General features: G+C 40.4%; 2 protein-coding genes across 5 annotated transcripts in view; one reads left to right on the top strand and one right to left on the bottom strand.

The window, feature by feature from the left end:
- PKP4 (plakophilin 4) overlaps positions 1 to 21,594 on the bottom strand; it is a 241,542-nt gene extending 219,948 nt beyond the window's left edge. Inside the window, exons 1-2 of one of the 3 annotated variants that reach the window (XM_087435240.1) lie at positions 21,473 to 21,577; positions 2,657 to 2,747 (exon numbers count right to left, since the gene is read on the bottom strand). The gene's annotated coding sequence lies outside the window, so the exon portion shown is untranslated. Of the gene's footprint in view, positions 1 to 2,656; positions 2,748 to 20,380; positions 20,400 to 21,472 lie in introns of those variants that run through there. The other 2 variants (XM_087435239.1, XM_087435241.1) reach the window with 2 other exon arrangements.
- A 447-nt stretch (positions 21,595 to 22,041) lies between these two features.
- CCDC148 (coiled-coil domain containing 148) overlaps positions 22,042 to 25,050 on the top strand; it is a 233,085-nt gene continuing 230,076 nt past the window's right edge. For both annotated transcript variants that reach the window (XM_087435234.1, XM_087435235.1), the window contains exon 1: positions 22,042 to 22,283. In XM_087435234.1, coding sequence (XP_087291360.1) covers positions 22,259 to 22,283 — 25 coding nt within the window. In that variant the 5' untranslated portion in view covers positions 22,042 to 22,258. The remainder of the gene's footprint in view (positions 22,284 to 25,050) is intronic.

Below are 25,050 nucleotides of genomic sequence, written 5' to 3'. Positions count from 1 at the left end.
ACAGAACTAATCTTTTTGAATGCTTCCCTAATTAGAAAAAAAACTTTAAATAACCTAAATAATGTCTTTATAATCTGGGATAAAGTTAAAATTTCTCTTTATTCAACAACCTCACATCTTGTAACTAACATGAGGTTGAACTTCAAACCACACCCTTTTCAAAAACAAAACTGCAAATTTAAGATTTCTAACCTTTGCCAGTCTATTTTAGAACACTGAAAATGTTTTTAGCCTGAACCAGAAACTTCTCTCTAGAACGTAAGAGCTGAGAGAATAAACTTTGTCCCTGGCTTATCGGTTACATATATGAAGCATTATTATAGTTCTCAACTTATTTATTTGCATACCTCAGAAGCCAGTCCCTACAGCTTAGCAGGCATGGGGCTTTAGCCACTTTTTTAATTGGGAAATTGAACCTCAGCCTAATCCCAGTTGATCAACATGACAGCAGAATTTCAGGGAACCCTGATGTAAGACTGATAACTTCACTTTTCTTTACAGGGTCTGTCCTCTGCTGCTTGGCTTCCAGAGACATCAGGCCATAATTAATATTTCAATGGTACAGGAGCTGATACTTCTGCTGCAGTCAAGTAGCTCATTCACTTTGGCATGGTTTTCTTCCAATTCTTTATTTGTAAAAAGCACACCTCCAGCTGAGATGGCCTAGATCATTTCCTGTTTTTAAATTTTCTTAGGAGGGAGGGAGGGAATTAAAGTCCCAAATTCTCATTTAAATTAGCTAATGGGAAACATGGTACTTTGCCCAGGATGCTGCTATGCAATCACACTGGATCTGCAGTTTTAAGAAAGTTTCCTGTGGCCTTGAAACAGCTGGGCCCACCGCCTACTGCTGACAATATGTTTTCTTCCTCTCCTCGGTGCACCAAAGTGGAGGCAGATTGTAGATTAAAAGCTTATGGAAACCACTGAGCGCCCATGTGTATCTTCCCTATTAGGCAGAGCACTGTGCATGTAGACATCTAATGGCTTTAAGCAGGTTCTGGCCAAACTAAGAGGTCAGGTTCAGACGCCAGACCTAAAGATTTGGCCATTGCCAGTGTTCCTGAGTCAGAGATACCTAACCAGCACTAAAGATTTCTGTAATTTCTAATGACAGTTTTACTGCTTTCCTTTTATGTAATAGTTAATGGACACCAATTGGTGCCTAGCCTGAATTTGTTTCTGGTCACCAACAAATTCAGAATAGGAACAAGTCTGGTACCTGTGAAGGAAAGGCTTTATGTAACGAACAAATTACAGCAAAATCTTGTGATAAATTGCCCTACACTATGCAAATTTGGATAACGTGAATTTGTATCTAAAAAAATTAAAAATAACTGAATTGGTGCCTAAACTCCTGAAATTTGTGGCTGGCTAGCTTTGGAGGCAGACTTACTTTGGTGACTTCATTAACCTTGCAGTGATCCAACTCCATATTTCACAGGACTGAATTTTTTGTATCCCACTAATACTAATATGGCAGGGTTTGACTGTGCCACCTAAGAGATTATTTTTAAACTGGCTAGAGCTAGGTAGTATGGATAGGATGTTTTCCCCCTCTGAGTTTTTTAGATTTAAATAAAATGATCATAAGACATGATATCTGAGGCAACAAACTAACTGAACTACATCAATAGAAGACAAATCCTGATGCAAAACTTCTTAAGCGCATCACTTACTGCCACCTCACCAATTTCTTCTATGCAACTTCTAGAGCCTAAGATTTTGTTCAATTGTATCTTTAGTTTAGCTTGTCATATTTACTTGTCAACATCACAATGCACCACTAGACCAAAGCTTCAAGTATTAAGGCCAGTTTTTTTAACAGGAGGCAGAAAGATTTTCCTGGGTCAGGCCATTTCATCAAGATAGTCAAGTTCAAGAATAGATAGAGAAGGCAATTTGAATGTTTTGGTGACAGAGTGAAAAGGAATGATTTAGGGATTAACTACTTGATTCATCTTATAGGGAACATTTGAGTCATTCAGGAAACCTGTGTATCTTGTATTTACTTTTTTATAAAAAGGTACATTTTGAATAAGCAAAATAGTTTGAGTCTATTTTTTTTTTTAAGACATTTGAATGTCAAATCTGGAGCTACAGCTGGATTCCATAACACTTGTGTGTGGTGTTTTTTTTAGTACTTACTAAAATTTAAAAGCACAAAGTAGCAATTATTATACAAAGATAAAAAGAACTAAAATCAAACACAAAATTAATCCACGAAATGACAGAAAGAGAGGTTAACTCTCAAAAGGTCAACATATCTTTTACAATCTGGCTAATAATTTTGGGATATTAACATAGTATCTGGTTTAGGCTTCAGGCCAAGACTTAGGTCTCAGTGTTTTGCAGCTTTAAAACTTAGACCTGCCTTGGTGACTGGATGACAAAATGGTATCAGTAACACAGATTCCAAAGACCCCTGTTTCCTGCTACTTAACCTGAAGTCAAGTCTACCAAATAACTCCTCCACAGCAACCTAAGGCAAGGAGACCCCTGGAGCAGCAAACTGATTACCTTAAGAGGTAAAGCCGAGATATGGCCTGTAGAGAACAATCTGGCATCCATCAAGGGAAAGGACTCATCAGGAGCCTGGGAGGCCCAGCCCGCAAAGCCTATTCCCACAAAGGAAGATCAGGCTACAGATACTCACAGACACAACCACTGAGGAAAGCAACTAGCCTTCTGATCCAGGCATCCATGTGTATCTGACCGACCACCTCTCCAGATCTCAGGTTCTTGTCCTGTAAAAGGAAGGGACTGCATATGGTGATTTCTAACATCCTTCCTTGGTCTAAAAGTCTTTGATTCTATAAGCATTAACCTCCTCAGCAGTGTTATCCTCAAATAAGTGTGATCATGATATCGGGGGCTTAACTTTAACATAGTCATAAATTTAAAAAGGAATTTGATTTTTTACAACAAAATGCTAACAGTGGTCACCTCTGGATGCAGGTAAATATCTGTGGGTTTTACTTTCTTCTTTTGTACTTCTCTGCATTTAAAGATTTTTCTACAAATGTATGGATCACATTTATAATCAGAAAAAAAAATTATTTTAAAAGTGCATTTTCCTATATTTAAAATAATAGTTCTCTAATCTAAGACTAACACTATTTTATTTCAATCAAAACTTCAGAGGATAAGCCCTCATTTCAAAAGTGCAGGAAAGGAATCGTAAAATGTAACACCACAGCACATTTTTGCCATGCATGCGGATGATGATAACCAGTAGCATAAAAGTAAACCTGAAATCCTATCTTTAAAACCCAGTTACTGAAATATGATCACATATATACCTACAATGCCCCAATGATTTCCTCATCTCATCTAAAAAGATTTTCAGTGTGCCAGTCCTCTGAAAGAGAAAGAACTGCTCGATTGTCTTAAGTTTAAAAGGAACAAAAAGATGTTTATTTTCCTTTATTGCAATTTATCCTAACTCTTTGCAGGGAGGGAAGAAGCAAAGAACCATTTGAAAATCTGCTGAGAGGTATAACTCCTCCAAAAAAAAAAAAGATTGCATACACTCAAGTCTCTTTGACTTTGTAGACTGTTCTTAATACATGGAACTACTTCAAATGTCTGAATATTTATGTGAATTTCTGGGAGCCTGCAGAGGGCAGGCCTCAGAGATGTCTCAACTAAGGGGTGACGAAGTTGGACTACTGGTCCAGCTCCCGTTAGTTAATGGTTGAGGGCTGCTCCTAGGGGTGATAACCTCCTGGCACTTCTGACCTGACCCAACACTGGTGGCAGAGAAAGCCTTCAGGCTAAATATCTCAGGGGATTGCAGTAGGAAGCTGATGAGTCAGAAGACAATGAACTGGTGGAGAGTGCCATGGGATGTGGGCAGGGCACAGACGGAATATGCTGCCACCATTAAGTACAATAAGAAAAAGGCCCTTACTTAGATTAAAATGCAAACTACAATGTCTACAAACCTTACTGAGCACCCACTCTGTGCAAGGAACTCTGCTGGGCACTGATGATTAAACAAAGGAATAAAGTCAGTTTAATGACTTTAGTCCACAATTTAGTGCAGAGGCAGCACGTACACAGGTTACTGAAAAATAAAAAAGTTCTAATAAAAGGATTTAAAAGTGGGGCCAGAGGTTTTTGGTATTTCAAGTGGAAAGATTAGCTTCATTCAAAGCAGCTATAAAAATACATAACATTTTTCTAGGAGAAAGGAAGAAAGAGCAAAGATCTCATCCTGATGACAACAACAAAAACACCATACAATCTGCCCATTCACAATTTTCTTCAACCCGTCAGAGAGCTGAAACCTCAGTATAACCAACTAAACTGAAATTAAGGAAAGAGAGGCACCCCCAAAGATGGACTTGCTCACCTGAGGGAGATGCTGCTAAACGCTAGTAAGAACAAATGAGCTAGAATTTTTAGCACATTGGTAAAGCCTGACTGTGCGCAAGGAAGAGAACTAGAATGCCTTAGGGCCACAGACAGGAGGCAAATTCACACTCAGATTCTCCTACATGGGAATCCCCAGGTGCAAACATACAAGACTGGCCAGAGTCCTGAGACCGCCTCTCACCAGGCGCAGGCCTCAGGGAGAGAGGAACAGCAGCCACCGTGGGAAAAGCACAAAATCTTACCTGGCTTCTTCTTTCCTCTCTCTACTGAGAACAAAAGGCTTAAACTGCAGAGGCAAGGGCTAAATAAAACCCCTGTCTTAGCGCACTAGTGAAAGCCCAACGCAGCTGTGAATTTCGGTCAGTATAGCTAAGTCACCCTATTTTATGAACAGTCGAACTTAAAAACAGCATGCTTGTTACACACAGAGCTTAAAGACCCCGGTCCCATGCTTCAGTCAGGCCACCAGCCTAAGCCCCTCCTCAACACTATGGAGCCCTCAAGGGAGGGCATTGGAGGTGAAGAGAGAAAATTACAACCCAAGAGAGGGCTGTGGTGGAAGAAAAGTTTAAAGATGAAGTTAAGCATGGTTATGGATTGAGTGAGGAAAATCAAAGAATAGGATTAATAATAATTGGGGAGTAAGGAGGATGGGTTATAAATCACTTAGTATGAATTTTCTTCTGAATGTTACATCAATGAAGTTGCTTAGACATGCAAGTCTAATTTTTTTTGGTTTAAAATAAGGGAAAAAATCCTACATGAATAGATGCCTGGATTAAATTTAGTATCAGATTTAATTTTTACAGTCAAGAACAATTAAATTGTCTGCTCGTATTTTCTGGATCATGAGAGCTATTCACACTGAAATGTCTAACATTTTGCTCATTGTCAAAAAAAGCCTTCAAGTGCTGACATGAAGAATTGTGCTTTATTTCAAATTGTGCACATCACTGCAGTAACAGAAGCTCATCACACATATGAGAGCAGACACACTGGAAGGAAGATTCATCTCTTCTTCTAGTTGATTTGACACAAGCAGTAGCATCCAACCTAAATATCAATGAATGCCTGTTTTAGTATTTCTCCATTCTTATTCACAGTTACAAAACCAGGATAATTTCCTTCTCTATTAACTGCCATTTATTGAACTAAGCATTATTTCAAAGAAAAGAAGCACTAATCATTGAACTGTAATTCCATTTTAGATAATACCTTAGATTATCCATTTTAGATAATACTTTAAGATAAGTTTAATTAAACTTAACAAAGGCATTTAAACACTTCTGATTATTGAAAAATTAAACATGCTTAAATTATTCAGTCTCATTCTACAGATAACCAAAACTTAAATATATCTTATCCAACGGTTTCTAAAAGATATAGAGTGAAAATGTATTCTTCCTCAGCTTTCTTTGCTCTCAAAAGCTTTAAGAAGCTCAGTACAAAACTGAAAATTAAAATGAATCCAAAAAAGGTGAATGAAAAACTACCTGCAGACTGACTCCATCAGTTCTAATGTCTTTACAACCACGTAGAGTCAGACGGAGACAGGGAAGTCTCCGTCTAGTGCAGGAAGGCTGCATACTAGTTACAGCCTATACTTTCCCTGTGAGGAGGGTCTTAGAAGCAGTGAAAAATAAGACCATAAGCTGTAGCACAGATTTCTGTATGTTAAATACTTAAAACATGAAATGTTAAGATATATTCATTTAAAGCAACTCAAATTGTACGTCAGCATATTTTTTTGCTTTGAAGCTAGTTTATGGAAGTCTTAAAATCAGATGAAATTTCTGTGTCTTAGGTCAGCATTAAAAGAAAATAAGGGAAGGGGGAGGACTCTGCTTTGATTTCCTGTGATTATGAAGCAACGTGATACTCTACATACTAAATGAATTATATTTCACATGTGGATTAACTTACTCTGTATACTCAAATTTCTATGTGTTCTGGAAGCTTTTAATTTTAATTTTCAAAGCAAAAGTGCAAATCAAACATGTTCAGTACAATTGTTTTCCTTCTTTTTATCGCCAGAATTATGGAAAAGTTTTAATCCACGCTTCTTGAGGACAATCAATCACGCTGCCATTTCTACATTTGCTGCCCCACAGGTCTCAGGACACAGATGGACGGGAGGAGGGTAAAAGGCTCTGGCAGACCTGATGTTGCTACAATGATGAAGACGATCAAGCCTTTCTGTCATCGGTAATGACATTTCTGGGATCTCTGAGGCTCAAGTGCTACTATAACATCACTTCTCAGAGCTAATGTCCTTAGCGTAGGACATAACAAAAGGGACTAGGCCTTTTCCACATCCCTCCCCACACTTAGCACTGGGCCTTGGAAATAAATGCTTAACTAGAATCCATTGAATTCCATTGAAAATTTCAAAAGAAAAGCCCAAAAGAGATTTTTTTTAACTTGAGATTTTAAGTAAAAATAATATCACACATTCTTGTACACCAAATGCTTTCTATAATTCATTAATCGAATATTTACTAACTACTAAATAGCAACTATTTTGCTTCAGTATGAAGAACTGAATCACAAACTGAATTTATAGATTTTAATACCATTTAAGAGTTAATGATTCTTTTTATTCTTCACTGTGACTTTTACTTATAATTTCCTTGTTTGTGAAACAAAGGTAGCATATCACGTATTTTATAGTTATTAGAATGATTAAATGAATACTAACATAAATGCTTTGGAAACTGTGAACCTATGTTATTTTGCTTTGTTACTCTAAAAGCATCTACAATTTTACTATTTTATTTATTTATTTATTTATTTAGTGAGGAAGATCAGCCCTGAGCTAACATCTGCCAATCCTCCTCTTTTTGCTGAGGAAGACTGGCCCTGGGCTAACATCCATGCCCATCTTCCTCCACTTTATATGGGATGCCACCACAGCATGGCTTGACAAGAGGTGCGTCGGTGTGAGCCTGGGATCCTGGGATCCGAGCCTGGGATCCTGGGATCCGAACCTGCGAACCCTGGGCTGCAGCAGCGGAGTGCGCTCTCTTAACTGCTGCGCCACCAGGCCGGCCCCGAAACAGAATTTTTAATTTAAAAATTTAAATAGCCCATGTGGTCAGTGGCTACCATATTGGACATCACAACTCTGTAGCTTCAGAAACATATAATCTTTTCATTGTTAAAAATAAAAATTTCAAGAGATAAAATTTTGTTTTCTCAGCCAGCTGCACTCTTTTCAATATGGGATAGTACTATAATAAAAATAAAAGACAACAACTTAGAGAAGCAAAATCCACTGAATATAGCTCATTTGGCAAACAGGGTCTTTAAAAACAAACCATTAAAATTTCACTTTGATGTAGCTTATTTGGCAAGTGAGAGCTCCAAAATATCTAAATATTTTTATATTTAGATATATACAGATCTTTATATATAGGTCCAAAATATCTAAATATATACCAAAGACTGGCACATATTAGGTGCTTCACGAACAACTATTAATTTGAAAAAAGAACAAATGAGAGACTGCCTTTTTGTGTACATCTCAGTATCCCTAAATTAGAGGCTGACCTTGCCCTCCAACATCACCAACAGGTACAACCTCTACTTCCTGAGTGACCTCTACCTGAAATGTGTCACTTGGGACAGGAAATGTACAAGACAAGGACCCTTCCTTCAAGAAACTACAATCTACTTGGAGGAAAGAGACAAGAGAAAAGTTAACCAGTACAAATTCACAGTCCAATACAATAGAAACCCACCATGGGGAGTTCATCATTAAAAGCCAAAGAACAAATAAAGCCATTTGGAGAAAGAGAGATGACTGTTAGCCAGAGTGTTCCAAGAAGGTCACTCACACACACGAGGATTTGAACTATGTCTTGGAGGACTGCAAGTATTTAAACCTTGAGTGCAAGGAGGTAGGGAACAGTGAGTAGAAATGAGTTTTGCTGACGGGGAAGGTTCAGGGAGGAAAGTAATTGGGATTTGACTGTGAAGGGTACATATCTATGGAGTTTGAAGCAGCCCTGCAGGGTAAACAATGGGGAGTCACGGAAGGTTAGAGGAGCGAGGGACAACCAAGGTTATAAACAAAGTATTTAATTATTCATTCACCCAAAACAGGCACCTGGTCCTTAATATATGTTCAGGCACACTGCTAGGTGAGACAGTTACAATGATGGCTGTGACACAGTTCTAAACCGGGCAGGGCTCACAACATAGCCAGGAACACAGACACAGAAACAACTCGAACACAGTGTGACATGTGTTTGTGGCAGAGTTTTGTGCAAAGTGCTAAGAAGCACAGGTGGGAAGGTTTAAATGTGGAGAGAAGGGCCAATGAAGCCTTCGCTAAGAAGGGGTCATTGAGGCAGACCTTGAAGGAAAAAACCACGGGCTCACCAGGCAGAGAAGCGCATACTAGTTAGCTACAGAAAAGCCTTCAGGAAATATATAACTTGTTGGGAAGCTCATATTTCTGTGAAATTAAAGGTCGCTGAGGTTACATCATTCACATATATAGAGAGGATCAAATCCTTAAAAGCACAGTGTTAAAGAATGTTACCGTATAAGCTATATTTTAGGATTAATCATAGTCATCAACTGTCTTCTCAGCTATGATTTCAGAAGACTATGAATGCTAAAAGCATTGACAAAAATATTAGAATAAACATAAGCAATACAGAACAAGATATAAAACTAATTAAATGATCTAGTGGTATTTTAAAGTATGAAAAGAAACATATTTGACATTCAAGGTAGAAAGAACATTAACAAAAACAAATCAAATTATCATTTGTGAAGACCTTATCTAGGCCAGACATAATTTCAACCTTTTTCTCTGGCAGAAATTGTTTACAATAATCATGCAAAAAGCAGGAGAAAAACTGGGGGGAAAATGAGAGAATTGTGCTTTAGAAAATGTCTTCTCTTTTAGGAAAGAAAGAAGATTCTTTGCTTTTAAAAGTATCATGTGGGCCGGCCCTGTGGCTTAGCGGTTAAGTGCACGCGCTCCGCTGCTGGCGGCCCGAGTTCGGATCCCGGGCGCGCACCGACGCACCTCTTCTCCGGCCATGCTGGGGCCGTGTCCCACATACGGCAACTAGAAGGATATGCAACTATGACGTATAACTATCTGCTGGGGCTTTGGGGGGCGGGGGAAGGAGGAGGATCGGCAATAGATGTTAGCTCAGAGCCGGTCTTCCTCAGCAGAAAGAGGAGGATTAGCATGGATGTTAGCTCAGGGCTGATCTTCCTCCAAAAAAAAAAAAAAAAAGGGTTTCATGTATGCTTGTTGGCTTCCACCTGACAACTGGATCGACTCCAATCACATACGAGGATACTGTCTTCATTTTACATCCCCACTTTGCCTGTTAGCATGGCAGACAATAAACTTTTTTTTGCAAGAATATTACCTACAAATGTTTACATTGTATATAGGCGAAATTCTGAGCAAGCAATATTAACAATTACATTTTAAAATACAGTATTGTTATTGGAAATTAAATATACCTGCTGTCTAAAACAAAACAAAACATAAAGGAAACAAACAAACCCTGAAGTCAAGCTACAAAGCAACTGCACGAATTCCAGTTAAAATCAGTGATGGCGTTTTGCTAAAAACAAGATAAACTCATAGGAGGTAGTGTTTGTAAAACAGTAACAAAAGATAAAAGACTTGATTTTATAGACAAGTTTTCATAATTGACCAAAACTAGAAATCTAACTTTTATATTATTGAAGTCTCGTGTAATTCACTGTATAACTACAGACAGAAAGCTTTAAAAAATAATTTAACCCAGCAATTACATTCTTGGGCATTTCCCCTAGAGAAATGTGTTATGATAACACAAAAACCTGTACACAGATACTTATAGCAGCTCTATTTGTAAGCTGAAATAATACATTGAAAATAACCCAGATGTCCTTCAACAGGTAAACAGTTAAACTGTGGTACATCCCTATTATGGAGTACTACTCAGCAATAAAACAGAAAAGAATATTGATACACATAACAACCTAGATGAATCTCTAAAGAATTATGTTCAGTGAAAAAGAAAAACAAAATAAAACTTCAAAGTTACTGTGTGATTCCATTTACATAGTATTCTTAAAATGACAAAATTACAGAAATGGAGGATGATTAGTGGTTGCTGGGATTAAGGAGGTGGTGACGGTGGAAGAGAAGTGGAGGGTGTGGCTATAAAAGGGCAACATGAGGGACCCTTGTGATGATGATGTTCTGTATCTTGATTGTATCAATGTCAATATCCTGCTTGTGACACTGTACTATAGCTCTGCAAGACGTTACCGCTGGGGGAAACTGGGTAAAGAGTACACAGGATCTCTGTATGATTTCTTATAACTGCATGTGAATTCATAATCATCTCACAACTGAAAGTTTAATTTTTAAAAATTGTAGTTTGTTCAAATTTTATCACAGTGATTACTTGAGGTTGGGTGAGGAACCACCAAAATGTTTAAGACTATTTCCAACTATACTATTAAAACTAAACAAAGGTTTGCTGCACCCATTGGGTCAAAACAAGCTATGAAATTTCCCATTTTATTACTTTTAATGTTTATGTAATTTTACAGTACTAATTATACTTGTATTATTTTAGTAACATTTTTCCTTTGAAAAACCTCATGTGCTTAAAATTACATCTACTTTTGACCTCAATTCATCAGCAGAGTATACGAAAGGTATTACTAATTCCCAAAAGGCAAGGACACAGAAAGTTCGCACCATGTCATACTGCCAAAGCCTGGCCAAGCTGGTTTGGTGCTTGACAGCTGCATATTAATAGTTTGAGACAGAGTCCTATGTAAAAATTTATCTCACCATAGTAATAATCCAGGCAATTAAGGTTAAAATGAATATGAATCAATCTGTTTAAAATCTTCTAATTAGTGTTTTTTAGTAAGGAGTTTGATATAATAAATTATCTAGCAAGTTGTATTACAAAGGTAATTCTTTTATACAGCAGAATGCAGTTTTTCCAACAAAACATACATGATAAAAAATTTTGAGGGTCTAACACCAAAAAGTTTACCAAATTAGTTTACAAAAAGAAAGAGGGCTGGTATTTGGCAGAGAGAAGTATATCCAAGAGTAGTAGACGAAGGTATTCCAAGACTGAAATGTAGAACTCATTCATTCATTTAAGGTATCTAAAAAGACTAGAGGTGGGCCGGCCCCGTGGCTTAGCGGTTAAGTGTGCGCACTCGGCTACCGGCAGCCTGGGTTCGGATCCTGGGCGGGCACTGACGCACCGCTTCTCCGGCCATGCTGAGGCTGCGTCCCACATGCAGTAACTAGAAGGATGTGCAACTACGACATACAACTACCTACTGGGGCATTGGGGAAAAAAAAAAGGGGAGGATTGGCAATAGATGTTAGTTAGCTCAGAGCCGGTCCTCCTCAGCAAAAAGAGGAGGATTAGCATGGATGTTGGCTCAGGGCTGATCTTCCTCACAAAAAAAAAAAAAAAAAAAAAAAGACTAAAGGTGGGGCGGGCCTGGTGGCACAGCGGTTAAGTGCTCGCGCTCTGCTTCGGCAGCCCAGGGTTCGCAGGTTCGGATCCCGGGCATGCACCGATGCACTGCTTGTCAAGCCATGCTGTGGTGGTGTCCCATATAAAGTGGAGGAAGATGGGCAAGATGTTAGGCCAGGGCCAGTCTTCCTCAGCAAAAGGAGGAGGATTGGGATCGGATGTTAGCTCAGGGCTGGTTTTCCACACAAAAAGTAAATAAATAAAAAGACTAGAGGTCAAGACTAAGTCATACAAAAAGATAAAATCCCTGGTGTAGACTATCTCAGAGAAGGAGGCCATGGGAACACAGAACTGATATACTCCAGTAACATCTTAGGATGGTGGATTTACGAATTTATGCTGCTTCTAAGGAAAACTGTATTCAGAGTTCCGAACAAGTGACCCACAAACAATATTTTGGAAAACTGACACCTGCCAATATACTGTCCAAAGATTTCAGACTGACACACATTTTTCATCTGCTAACAGTCTGAGTTTGACATTTAACAGCTGAGTTGTTTATCACGGGTCTCAAAATCATAGCAGTTCTTGTGAAAGTCCAGTTGGGTATTCTGATTCCTTTTTCAGTGCTTTTTAAAAACTGACTTTGTTGCTTATTCAGTCATTGACAAACAAACAATAAGTGGAAAATTCCCATCAGTGCATTAGTCTGAGATTCAAGGTAAGATTCAATGAGACCATTTATTCTAGCAGAGGTCACAAGAGATTTTCAAAACATTCTCCTGCTTATTCATAACAGAAGGGAATGTTTTCAATAATAGATAAGTTTGGACTTATAAAGGCATATAAACTGCACAAAGAATAAAGAAAAGCACAAAACACAATAAACCAAAGTACTGCTGTATGAAAATGGAAATAAGAACTTACTTAAAATGGCAAGTCTTGAACCATAAATTATGTTCTTCATAAATAATGCATTTTCATTGAGATCAATATTATTTTACACAGGCTATGTGGTAAAGTATTTCAGGAAATATAACCAAAATAATCAAGCTCATGATTAAAACCTTTTCTGAAATCACTGTCTTATTGGTGGTAAAGAGTACCTTTTCAGACGCAGGCTTTTTCCAAAGAAAGCCACTGATAGTGGTTAACACAGCTGTCTATCTAGATTCTGACAAGGTAACAACACACACCTAAAAAGTAGGTTTAGCTAAAACCTAGTTAATACAAGTCATTTTACAGCTCATCTTGAACACTTAGAGAACAATTTTGCATATTTATTTATATACCAGAGTTTTCTAGGACAATTCTTTCCAGTTCACGTGTCTTACCTTTCCCAACTAGATTGTAAAATTAATCGCAGACTCCTCAAAGATGGAGACTCTCAATACTGAATCCAGCACAGACTCTAAAACACTTGGGAGAATCAGTTTTTGGCCACGAGGGCTAGCACAGAGTCTGATACAGGGCAGGGGACTAATGAGTGTTGATTTAACAGAACTAAAATGAAGCACCTATCTTTTAAAATAAGAAGTATCCAAAACAAAACACAACACTTCACACACAGTAGGAGTCCAGCAAGTATCTGAAGCATAATTGTGTTCAGTCCCCTTGCTTGGACACCTGGTGGCACTCAGGAATAAGAAGTTACATCTAACTAGATCAGCCCTTGTTTCCCATTCAATCCAGGGTATAGGTGTCAGAAAACATGATGCACTTCACTGCAAAGTGGTTATTACTGGTTTCCAGTTTACAGGAGTGTTTACAATTCTCGTGAAGGTATGGAACCTGAAGAGTACATTCAAGCGTTTACTTTGATCACGACACTGAGAATTCATTTAATATTGCATACATTAGTAGTATAAGTGATTCTCCTTTTTGAAAATAATGTACTTATTGCAAAAGGAATACAGCCAATCTCACTATTTTTAAACTGTTTCTGGATGTATACATATGTAAGTTCTATAGAGATTTTTCTTTTTCTCTTTGTGGGGCAGAGCAGGATCTAAAAGAAACTCTCTTCATTAGATTTTTTAATTGCTTTTTTTTAAAAACACAAATCCAAGAGCACAAATCCAAGTAAAATATCATCCTGTTGAAATCCATCACAATTTCTGAACACTGGTAGGTTGTCTGCATGCAAAAATCCGAGTTAAATTAAAAGTATTTATATTCTATAATGACATATGGATCAGTGAGTTCCTATGAACATAAAGTGGTCATGGAAAAGCAACATGTTTTCAGAAGAACAACTCTGTCTCAGTTTAATTTATTCATTTCTTTGAGGACAAATCAAACCAAAGCAAGTGGTAAGTGGGTCTTTCTCATTTTAACAAGACTAGCCCCCTCTAACCACTACCCTAATTCCCCCCTTCTGTTTCTATCCAACTGCTGGAAAATTTAGTCTCAATCAGGAGTTAAGCCTCAAATATGCACAGCAGACTGGCTGTTAACAAATGAGTCCAAGAGGGTAGCCACTGACTCAGCCATTATGGAGTCAAATGTTTGTCTGCCTGCAACACTTATATTTTCAGGAGCTGAGCACTTTAGGCATACAACTTCAATTTTCTTCCCTTATCTGGAGGGTAAATTGTAATAAATTCTTGAGGAGAAGATGGTACATTCTTGCTGAGGAAAAAATATAACGGAATGAGAATGCTTGATGTTCTAAGAGTCATGAAATATAAGTACTAGAAGCACTCTAGAGAGAATCTAGTCTAACTCCTTCATTTCACAGATGAGAAAACTAGACCCCGGAGGAGTTAAATGACTTCCTCATGGGACATACACCTGCTTAGTAGCACAGCCAGGACTAGAACTAAAGCCTCTTGATATCCATTAAACCATTGTCTGTTGGTTTACATCAAGTATCTTTCAAACTTCTCTTCTAGTCTTTCTTGCTTTGACAGTTTCCCGCCAATTTCAAGTGTGACTAATTTTGCACAGAAAAGAAAGTTTGAAGAGTTAATATACAAGCTGCATTTTAGTCCATAAGTGATTAAGACTTTCTAACACTTTCTTCATGTATTGACTAGGAAAGACATTGTATAAAATGACTACTACTTAGAACTACAAATGCAATAGTTGTATACATATTTAAAAAGTATGCTTTACATTTTGCAAGTGTTTCCACTCTAGCGCCTGTAATATAATACTATCAGTCTCCACCTTTTCAATCTAACAGTTTATTAAAGTATATTTACCCAAACCTCGTACATGTGTTGGTTTGCTGTGTTTACATGCCTCTAAGTATTGCCTACATAAAGAAGCTATAACTTTCCTTTTAAAAAAGGCCCTTATTTGATTTATTTTGCTGGATTCTCTTCCTTACAGGCAATCTCGTGCAAACTATCAAACTCATTATAATTTACCTTTAGTAGCTTATTTCCTCCCTGAAATATCCTGTTTAGATTCATCATCATATTGACTAAGATCATAGAAAGCAAGCCAATAATTTGCCTGGCATACAGTAGATGCTACAGAAAGCATCATCAAGTAACACAATGTACGAGTAAAAATAACGACTTGAATGTATTAAGTGCTGGCTCTGAGCTAGGCCCTGTTGTAAGTGCTTTACATGCGTTAACTCCTTTAGTCCTCACAACAATCATATGAGGTGGGTATGTTTATCATTCTGTTTCAAAGATGAGCAAAATGAGATCCAGAGAGATTATATAACTTACCAAGTTACACACCTAGCAAATAGAAGTAACAGAACTGAACTGACAGTCTGGCTGCTAACCACAGCACCTCACTGCCTTAATAAACTTCTCATGGGCTTCAATCAGTGTGAAGGTGAAATCCCAAGGACTTTCCCTGGCCTAAACTACCATGGTTAATCTTGGACTAGGGTGGGGGTAGACCATAAGACCTTGAAAAGAGTATATGCTTTAATCCCTTCCCCTCATTTCCCAAAATGGTATTGTTATAAAAAAGAGAAAACTATTTAAGATGAACATGATGGAGATTCAAAAGTCTCAAGAGAATCCCAACTTGCTTGTTGCTATGATTTGATGTAGGAGGGGGAACAGGACTGATTATATACACAAATGTTTAGGAAAACTTCTCTTCTTAAAAAGAAATAAAAAAGACACCAAGGACTTTGGGAATCTTGAGCTGAAATATATCTTAGACCAAGTCAATCCAAACCCTGCATTTTTAAAAGGAGGAAGCTATGACCCAAATGTTAGGTGGTTTGTTGAGGTCATAAGGTTTCGAGGCAGAGCTCCTAATTCTAGTTTAGGGTGCTTTTCACCTCCCTCTCATGTTTGCAATTTAAGAGACAGCTTATAGTGGACCAGAATTTCAGACGCCACCTACCCAGTGTTTTAAAAGTCTATTTGTAACTGGGTTGTGGGTGTCTATGAAAAACTGTATTTCAAGCTCCAGGCCAGGCCCCCAAAGCCTGCATAGTACCCTGATATCCCCACTTCAGCTACACTTTTTACCTAACTTTCATACATAACACCATTTTTATGACAAAAACCTACATTCGCTCTAAATTCAACCCGGAACACTAGGCACCAACGTCTATACTCTATGTACAATCATCCCTCGGTATCCATGGGGGATTGGTTCAAGGAACCCCCGCGGATACCAAAATCCACAGATGCTCAAGTCACTTATATAAAATGCCACACTACAATGAACACAGTCAGCGCTCCTTATCCATGGGTTTCGCAACCGCGGTTGGTTGAATCCCTCGGATACCAAGGGCTGACTGTAAGTGGCCCCTGAAAAGGGGCTTTCTCTGCCTCTACAAACAGACAGATGCACTGGTGATGGGGGGGGGGGCAATCCAGATTCAGGAAGAGCAGGATAAACACCCTTGGATATTTGCAACTCACAAAGTTTATATTTAATACAGATAATAACTGTAGAAATCAAACATGCCTTGGCTGTTGAAGCAACAGGGTTACTGGTTCCCCTGGCCCCTCTCTCCTCACCCTTCATTTGTGAATTCTGAAGTATGTGAGGGCTATATGATATAGTATCTGCCTACAGGGACTGGCATCTATCCAATCAGCAGGGATTATTCAGTTCATAACAAATGCTTCTTCACAATGACATGACTTTAAATAATTCAGACGCTTCCATATTTTAATTTGTATATTTTATAGTATTAAAAATTTACAATCTAATCTGACATTTTATCATCTTCAATGAATCACTATATGAGTCATAATAAACCATATTATCAAGACTATGAATAATAAAATGATCAGCAATGTAGCCAACATTTATTGGTATATCAAACAAAAGTAAATCTAAATCATAAAAAAAAAAAACTTAGCCCAATGACAAATGGGATATCTGCAGCATTCTAGGTTTAATTGAAGAGCACTATCATGTAATATCCCCAATTTAGTTTGGCAACATAGCCTCCAAAAGATTAGGATAATTCCACTGAATTATCAAAGTGACAACGTGAGCAACATTTGAATGTTGTACAAGTTCTCAACTGAAACCAGCGAGCACATGAATTATTGTTCTTAGTGACTTAGGGCCTGATCCCCTTACCTTAAAAAAAGCCTGATATTTCTTACAGTGGGCATCAAAATGACCTCCTGACAGCTATCATCACTTACTGGCAGTATATGAAGGTTTACATCCAGGTATGCTTACAGTTTTACTTCCTCTCTCTCTGTTTGCAGCTATGGTAGTCACAGTTTGGGTGTGAAATAGTTACTTAGTTTTCCAAACATATCCAGCCCACTGCTGTTATGTTTCAGATTCCTCTTCCCCCTTCAGTGCAGGAAAGGCACTACAAAACCATTTAACACATTGAAGAAGTAATTATCTCCCACTACACTGAAGGCGTGAAGGCAACTTCCCCAAAGTGACATAAAATTCCATGGATGTTTATGCCCTGGAATAACCTCGACTTTATCTTCCAGTGAAGAATGAAAGCATGATGTCCATTTTAGAATAAAGCAAATTAGGGATTTACCTCTTGATTGAAATAGAAACATTAGATTATAGAGCATTCTCAAAATATCTTAATAATTCAAAGCAGTAAGGCGAGGGACTGGACTTATCAATTAACTGGCATCATCCAGGATATGAAAATTCTATTTAGATTGATCCCTGGTCAACAGCAAGGAAATCATTTAGTTTTAAAATTGGCAATAATTGGATTTTTAAAAATTAAGTGAATTTAAAAGTTTAAACTAAAATTACTTTCCCTTGGGGCCGGCCCAGTGGCGCAAGTGGTTAAGTGCGCGTGCTCCACTGCGGGGACCGGGGTTAGATGGTTCGGATCCCGGGCGCGCGCCAACGCACCGCTTGGCAAGCCATACTGTGGCGCCATCCCATATAAAGTGGAGGAAGATGGGCATAGACGTTAGCCCAGGGCCAGTCTTCCTGCTCAAAAAGAGGAGGATTGGCAGATGTTAGCTCAGGGCCGATCTTCCTCACACAAAAAAACAAAAACAAACAAACAAAACAATTACTTTCCCAATATGTATAGCTCTGAAAAGAAAGAAAGCTGCAATTCTGACTTGATACAGACTTAATCCAAATACTCAAGGTCATGAAATTGCTCAAGTTTTTATTAAACTGAGTTTGGTAGCAGTGTCTTTAAATTCAAATTATGTTAGAGCTACGTGCAGAATTAGGTTCGGTTTATCCAGCTTATAAATGCAGCAATAAAATATTTTGTTTTTCTGGATGAATGCCAACTGCTCCTACTTTCTGCTTACCTTCTCTTATGCTTTCCATCACTACCCTGATCCCTATCTCCCTCCAAAATCAATACAGGTAAGAATTAAGATAACTGGACACTTAGTTCCCCAATTTAGTATCTTCAGTATAACATGCAAGACACGAAATGCAGCACCTTCTCCTTATATAATAGTGGGGGTTGGGGAGGGAAAACACAGTTTGTGTTATTTTGATCAAAACACAGTTTACGTTATTTTCAATTTTGAACGATCACCAGTTTAAAACTGCCTCTCTTCAAATATCTATAACAAATAGAATATATTTCTAACTGAAAGCCTACCTTTACTTGAAGCAGGTAAAACTATTTGCACAGCCAATCCTGTATATACATTATCTATATACGGGAAAGGGTTATTTCAATTTCTAATGTAGCAGAGAAACTAAATACGATTTTACTTTCTAATCTTCATATCAAATCAAATAAGCACGTTAAACTCTGCTGTAATATGATATTGTTACATAAGTTTCCTGTTGGCATCTACAAACACCTCTCAATATCCTACAGAGTGTTACTAACTCTAATTTGGAGTTAAATCTCTAAATTAGAAGGTCCACTGATTACAGATGTGCCTGAAAAACAATGTAGCAGCCAAAAGACACAACCATTCCCAGTACAGTTTTTTTTTTTTTTTTTTTTTTTTTCACATTCCGTTGGGTCCTTAACTAAAAAAGACTCTCATCTTATACTTTTCAATACCCTTAATCCACACAAAGTAGGTGCTGGAAGACAGCTGGACAATCAACTTACTATTTTCCTGAATCTGATACAAAATAATCAAGTGTGGAGAGGCTTACAGTAAAACTCAACCTCCAAAGCACACTGTGTCAAATAAAAGCACACACAGTATGCTTTTCAACATCAGAAACACTTATTTTGCACGAGTGGTTCTCATTTCATACTACCATTTTCCATAACTGCTTCAAAGGCACCAGAAATGAAAATACTTCTATAGCAATACACTGCATTCAAAAAGAGAAGCTGTCTTCTACTTTCCTTTTTTAAAATAAAAGAATCTAAGCCCAATTCTAGAGAAGCACCTCCTTGCAAAAATTTGCTTTTCTGCATTAAAGAAAATAAAATTTCCCCCAAAATGTATACTAATCATTACTGATTTTACAAAATAATTATTCATTAAAAGTTGTAGAGCTGTATTTATTTTGCAGTCAAACTCAGTAACAAGAGAAAGAACTCAGACCTCAACTAATAAATTACATCTTGAAATACACATGATTGTGATGTCCCCGTGTTACTTTCAATGGTAACTGACACGCCCCGAATTTAACTGTACCAGACAGTTCTATCTGTCCCATCGCTGAATAAACACTGCTTCTCTGTTTCTATTCATTATGTATTATAAGAGGTCTAAACACAACCCAGTATGACGAGAAAAAAATTACAATTCTTATGACAGCAAAGTGATGCATTCACGATCTCTCTTGCAGTACATCCCTGTCCATGAGCATTAACAGACATTTTTTGATAAAGCTAAAATACGTCGGCTGCAAGCTCATTACTCTAAGAACCTTGGACACCCGTTCCTGCAGGTTTTCAGAAAACCCTCGTAAAAACCAGGCGATATTCAAATCTTGCAAACCAAACTTGCCAAGAACCTTGTGCAATGATCAATAACCTTGGCTACACCGCCATTGGCCCCAAATTCGCGGTCCTGGAGACCAGTGCAGCAGAAACCAGCCGAAGGGCTAGCAGAAACCCAACAGAACTGCCGCGCTCCCCCTCCGCCGCCCTCTCTGCCGCATGAAGAGAGGCGAGGAGAGAAGAGCGGAGCGAGGCTCACCAGCTCCGAAGATGCTCCGGTGACCTCCGGCTGCGCGGCGAGAGCTGGGCCGGGAAGGCGCTACTGCAGCCGCGGCTGGCCGTGTGGACTATGCCCCGGTGCATTCCTTGCATTCCTGCACAATCTGTCGCCAGCCGAGGAGCTCGCGGAGCGCGTCCCCCCCGGACACACACACCTGCCTAGTGCTGCGCCCCGAGCGGCCACGGCCGCCGCGGCGCCTCCACTGCCTGCGCTCACTGTTTGTCGCACTCGGCCAACACGCAGCCAAATCCGGGCCCCGCCGCTCACCCCCTCGCTTCCCGGGCAGGGGCCAAAGGGGAGAGGGCCGGGCAGCCCCAGCGGCCGGCAGGGACACGCGATCCGCCAAAGGGGTGCCGCAGCTCCGCTTCAACCCCCGGCAAGGAGAGGAGGAAGCGGCGGCGCAGGAGGACAGCCGGGGAAGCTCCGGGCTGGGGAGACGGGAGGGGTGGAGCGTGAGGATACGCGGCGAGGAGACAGGGGCGCACTGGACAGAAGGGGGTGGGCAGGACCGGCAGGAGCGCGGGACTCAGGAGGCAGGCGCGAGACCGTGCAGGCAGCAGGAGCATGGGAGGGGGCCAGGATGCAGGATCTGGGGCTGGAGGGACGGACAGACGGCCCTGAGGGCTGGGGAAGGCGGGTGCGCCGGGGTGCCGGGGGCGCGGGGCGGCGTGCCAGGCGGGCAGGAGCAGGGAAGCCTCTGGGCTGGCGTCCAGGAGGGCTCGGCGTGCCGCTCAAGTTTGGGGCTGGGGCTCTGGATCCGAAAACGCCAACGTGGGGAGGGGTCGTGCGCGGCGTGAAGGGGAGACTCGGGGAGAGTAATCGCCGGGAAAAGCAAATGGAGGGTGAAACTTGTGCGCCCGCCGGGGGGAGGGGAGCAGGCAGGCGAGTGCGGGCAGGAACACGAGGCGGGGCAGGAAAGCCGAGGCGGCCGCGCGGCGGTGGGGACGGAGTAAAGAGAAGGAGGCGCCCGCCCCCCCGGCGCCCCTCGCAGGCAGGTCCCGGCTCGGGCGCGAGGGCCGGGGGTCTCGTGGGCAGGAGCGTCCGCGCCCGCCCGCGAGCCCGCACACTTACTTTCCAGGCTAGGCAGCAGCCGTCGTCGCTCCGCAGATCAGGGACATCGGCTCCGAGGGGTCGCCGCTGCGACACTCGAAAAAATTAAAAAAGTGCCGCGGCCGAGCTGCTGCCCGCCCCTCCCTCCCCCACCCGCCCCCTCCCCCGAAGCGGCTCTCCCACCACCCCCGGCGGCGGCGGTGGCCAACTCGCCCCTCTACCCCGTGCCCATGGTGCCGCCTCCGCGGCCGGCGTCGACACGGACTCAGCCCCGGAGCCCCCTCTACTGCCCAGAGGCCGCCGCCACCGCCCGCCCAGCCGCCAGCCCGCCTGCCCAGCCAGCCCCGGGCTCCCGGGAACGTCAGCACGCCGCCGTCTCCGGACCTGCTCCCTGCCGACCCCATTGGTCAGAAGGAGAGGGCTGGTCCTCCCCATTGGCCCGGCCCTCATATTGAATGGGCCAATGGGAACTGTGGTTTCAGGTCGCCATAGAGACCGATGCTGTGAAGAGCGAAAGGGCCTGGAGAAGGTGGCGAGTGAGGATGGAGGTGTCTCTGGCTTTGGGCGCGGGAGGGGGTGGGGGAAAGAAGTATAGGGGGATTCCTGGGCGCTGGCTCTGAAATCTGGGGCAGCTTTTGCTTTGCCTTCCTGTCAACCCCAGCTGTGCATGGTAGTGTTTGTCCCTGGCGTCAAAGGCAGGAACAGCTGAGCCCTTGTACGAATCCTTGAAGGTGAGAGCCAACGAGTGGGCGTTTCACTTTTCCCGCGTCTGGGGAGCCCCCGAGGCTATGCCCTTTGACCTTTGACATGTGTGCAGCTTCTGCTTCTCCAGGTGAGTTTGCACCCGTCCCTTAAATCTCCGCTTCTTCCTGACGTCACCGATCCACCTGAATTCCACTTGTTTTTCCCAAACACTCCCCCTTCCCTGGGGCGGATCTTGCCTTAAAATTGGGGGTCTTCAGAATTACAGCCCTCCCTACGGGAGACTCAAAGAGAATTTCCTTTGGATGATATTTTGGTAAGGAAACAGGCTGATGTATTGTATAATGGATGTCATCGGCTCAACACATAAGATAATGTGTTCTCTGCTCCCCAAAGCAAACCTCTCATCTCTTCGTTGAAGAGATCACAGGGTGGGTAAAGACACAGGTCAGTCCTTCATGCCTTCTAATGATTTCACAAAAGAGTAAAGGAAGTAGATTACAGTTGATGGATTTTGTTTTGTGGATATTTTCCAGTTTATCTCTAAATTTGATAAAGATATGAACTGAGGCATGGAATCGGTACATACAAAAATCTTGAGCTTTAATAACAAGTCCTCTCCTGTCATTTAAAGTTACTTAGTGCTACTTTGTCAATATCATTTTTCTTTGTAGATAACTTTCATATTTAGATACTGGCTATTAAAGTGGGACTTCATGAATATATTAGACTTTTAAGCATTATTTTGCTCTATCATACAGCCACTGATATTCTTAGGTTCCTTCTTTTGGTGATTTTGCCATTTTTATACTAATCTCTTTAGTAAGAAGACATGTTTATGTTACTGTGCCTCGAGTTGGAGGGACCCCATTGTGTGAAAAAGCTGGTAGGATTTTGGAAATTACAAGTATTTTTTTGAGAGAAACAGATTACTGTGTGCAAGCTACATATGTCTAACTACTGTCTTGAGTTTTAAGTTGGATAATATGCTTTGCTATTGTTTTTATCTACTGTAATCGAAGATTAAAAAATAGATAAGAATTATTAATATGGTTCCTTGACTGGAAAATTATCTCGCACAATTTGTAGTAAAATTTGAACTTAGTTGACAATCCTATGCAGGGTTGGACTGTGGAACAAAACAGTCGAACATGAGAGTGTTCCCCCTAAACATTTCCAGAATTGGGAGGGAATCACCAGGGGCCGTGGAGTGCTGCATCTTGCTTTGCCATCATGGAAATTAGCTCATCATGCTTTCAATTTCTGGCTTTTTTGTGTTTGCTTATTGGACAATAGAAAAAGTAAAATGCAAATTTTTATGAATAAGACTCATTTTTAATATACTAACAAGATGCCAATAATTTGGTTTAAAAAAATTTTTAATAATAATGAATGGAAGATGTGTCTAAAAAGAAAGAAAAAATTGATATTTCCTTTTTTCTTGCCTTAGACTAGCATGGAAAGAAGAAAACAAGAACTAATTGATTTTTTTACTCCAATAATCTTTTCTCTTTGTGTTTTTCTCAGATCGCATTTGATAAGTATTTTGATATTGTGTATTTCATGTTTGTAATGATTAAAATGTTACTAAAATTTACCATGAATAATGTCCCCTAAAATGTTGTCATTCAACATTTTTATTCCATAATTCTTTTACTCAGTTGAAAGGTTTCTTTTGGACCTGCTCCTGCATGATCAAGCATTGCTGGATAAGGTTAAGAAATCACTTTGTTCCACTAAAAGTTGATGCTATCCAGACTTGGCTGGGTCGTCATTGATTCTCTAAATTCCTTTCCTCATCAGGAGGGTGATTATTCAAGACTCTTATCCAAGGCTGTTATCCAGGGCACTTCTCCCAAGCCGGTCCTATTTCTGCTCTCCATAAGCCCCCACAGTACTTGGACTTCTTCCAGTTCTGCACATGATTTTGCCTCATACTTGACTGAGGTATCCACCATGAGGTTCCTCAACTTAACTTTCCTAAACCTCAGTCTAATTTTTACACTTCATCACTTCCTTCACTCCTGGCTGAGAAGGGGTGTCCACCCTTCTCTTCTAAGCTCATACTCCATTTGTGCTCCTAAATATTGGCCATCCTTCCTCCTCCAGGATTTTGCTCTGTTGATAGTATTTCTCTCTTAGATCATGTGTTAGATCCTTTCTTCCAAAGTTTTTTTCCTATGCCTTACAAATATCCTTTCGTGAACCACCTTCCTTCTAGCCTAGCTCTATCTCCATCTATTGGCCTTCCCTTTCATCAAGAAACAGTCTGAAAGGAATTTCTTGAGGCTTCTATTTTTTCACCCCCAATGTTCTGGCCCTTGAATACAACTGAAACGATTTTTAAGATTGTGCTCTTTCTCCTCAAAATCCTAACTCATTTTGCCAATAAAGTTTCTCTCCTACAAAAGTGCCCTTTATTTGCGAATTGCAGTGCTTCAATTCCAGATTTCCGGTGAAGGGTAGAAACTGGTTTCTGTCACCCTGAGGGTCCATAGAAATGCAAATGACCTACTTGAGAAAGTGAAGCATTAACCTGCTAGCTACACCACCTTCCCTCTAACTACTGGGAAGTAGAAGAGGGAAGAGGGGTCTCTGCTCAGGCTGACTGTGAGGCCTAGGGCAAGTTAGAAAGCTTAGAAAGGTTAGAAGAAGGAGGTTTGGTGAGCTCCACCCTCAAGAACACAAGTAAACATTGGAAATCTGAGGGAACTTTTAAATCACCATCCCAGAAAAAAGTCAACCTAAACCTTTCATGATTATGAAAACTTTGTAACTTTCCAATGTTTGTTATTTTCATATTAGCACATAATGAGTAGTAGTAAATTCCTGACAAAGAATAGCAGAGGCAGCAAGGAAAAGGGGGAAGGAGGAACACTGTCTCTCTTCTCATTCTT

The sequence above is a fragment of the Ceratotherium simum genome, chromosome 9, assembly GCF_057802395.1.
Source record: "Ceratotherium simum simum isolate JZ-2026a chromosome 9, ASM5780239v1, whole genome shotgun sequence".
NCBI lineage: Eukaryota > Metazoa > Chordata > Mammalia > Perissodactyla > Rhinocerotidae > Ceratotherium > Ceratotherium simum.
This window is presented reverse-complemented; position numbering and strand designations above follow the sequence as displayed.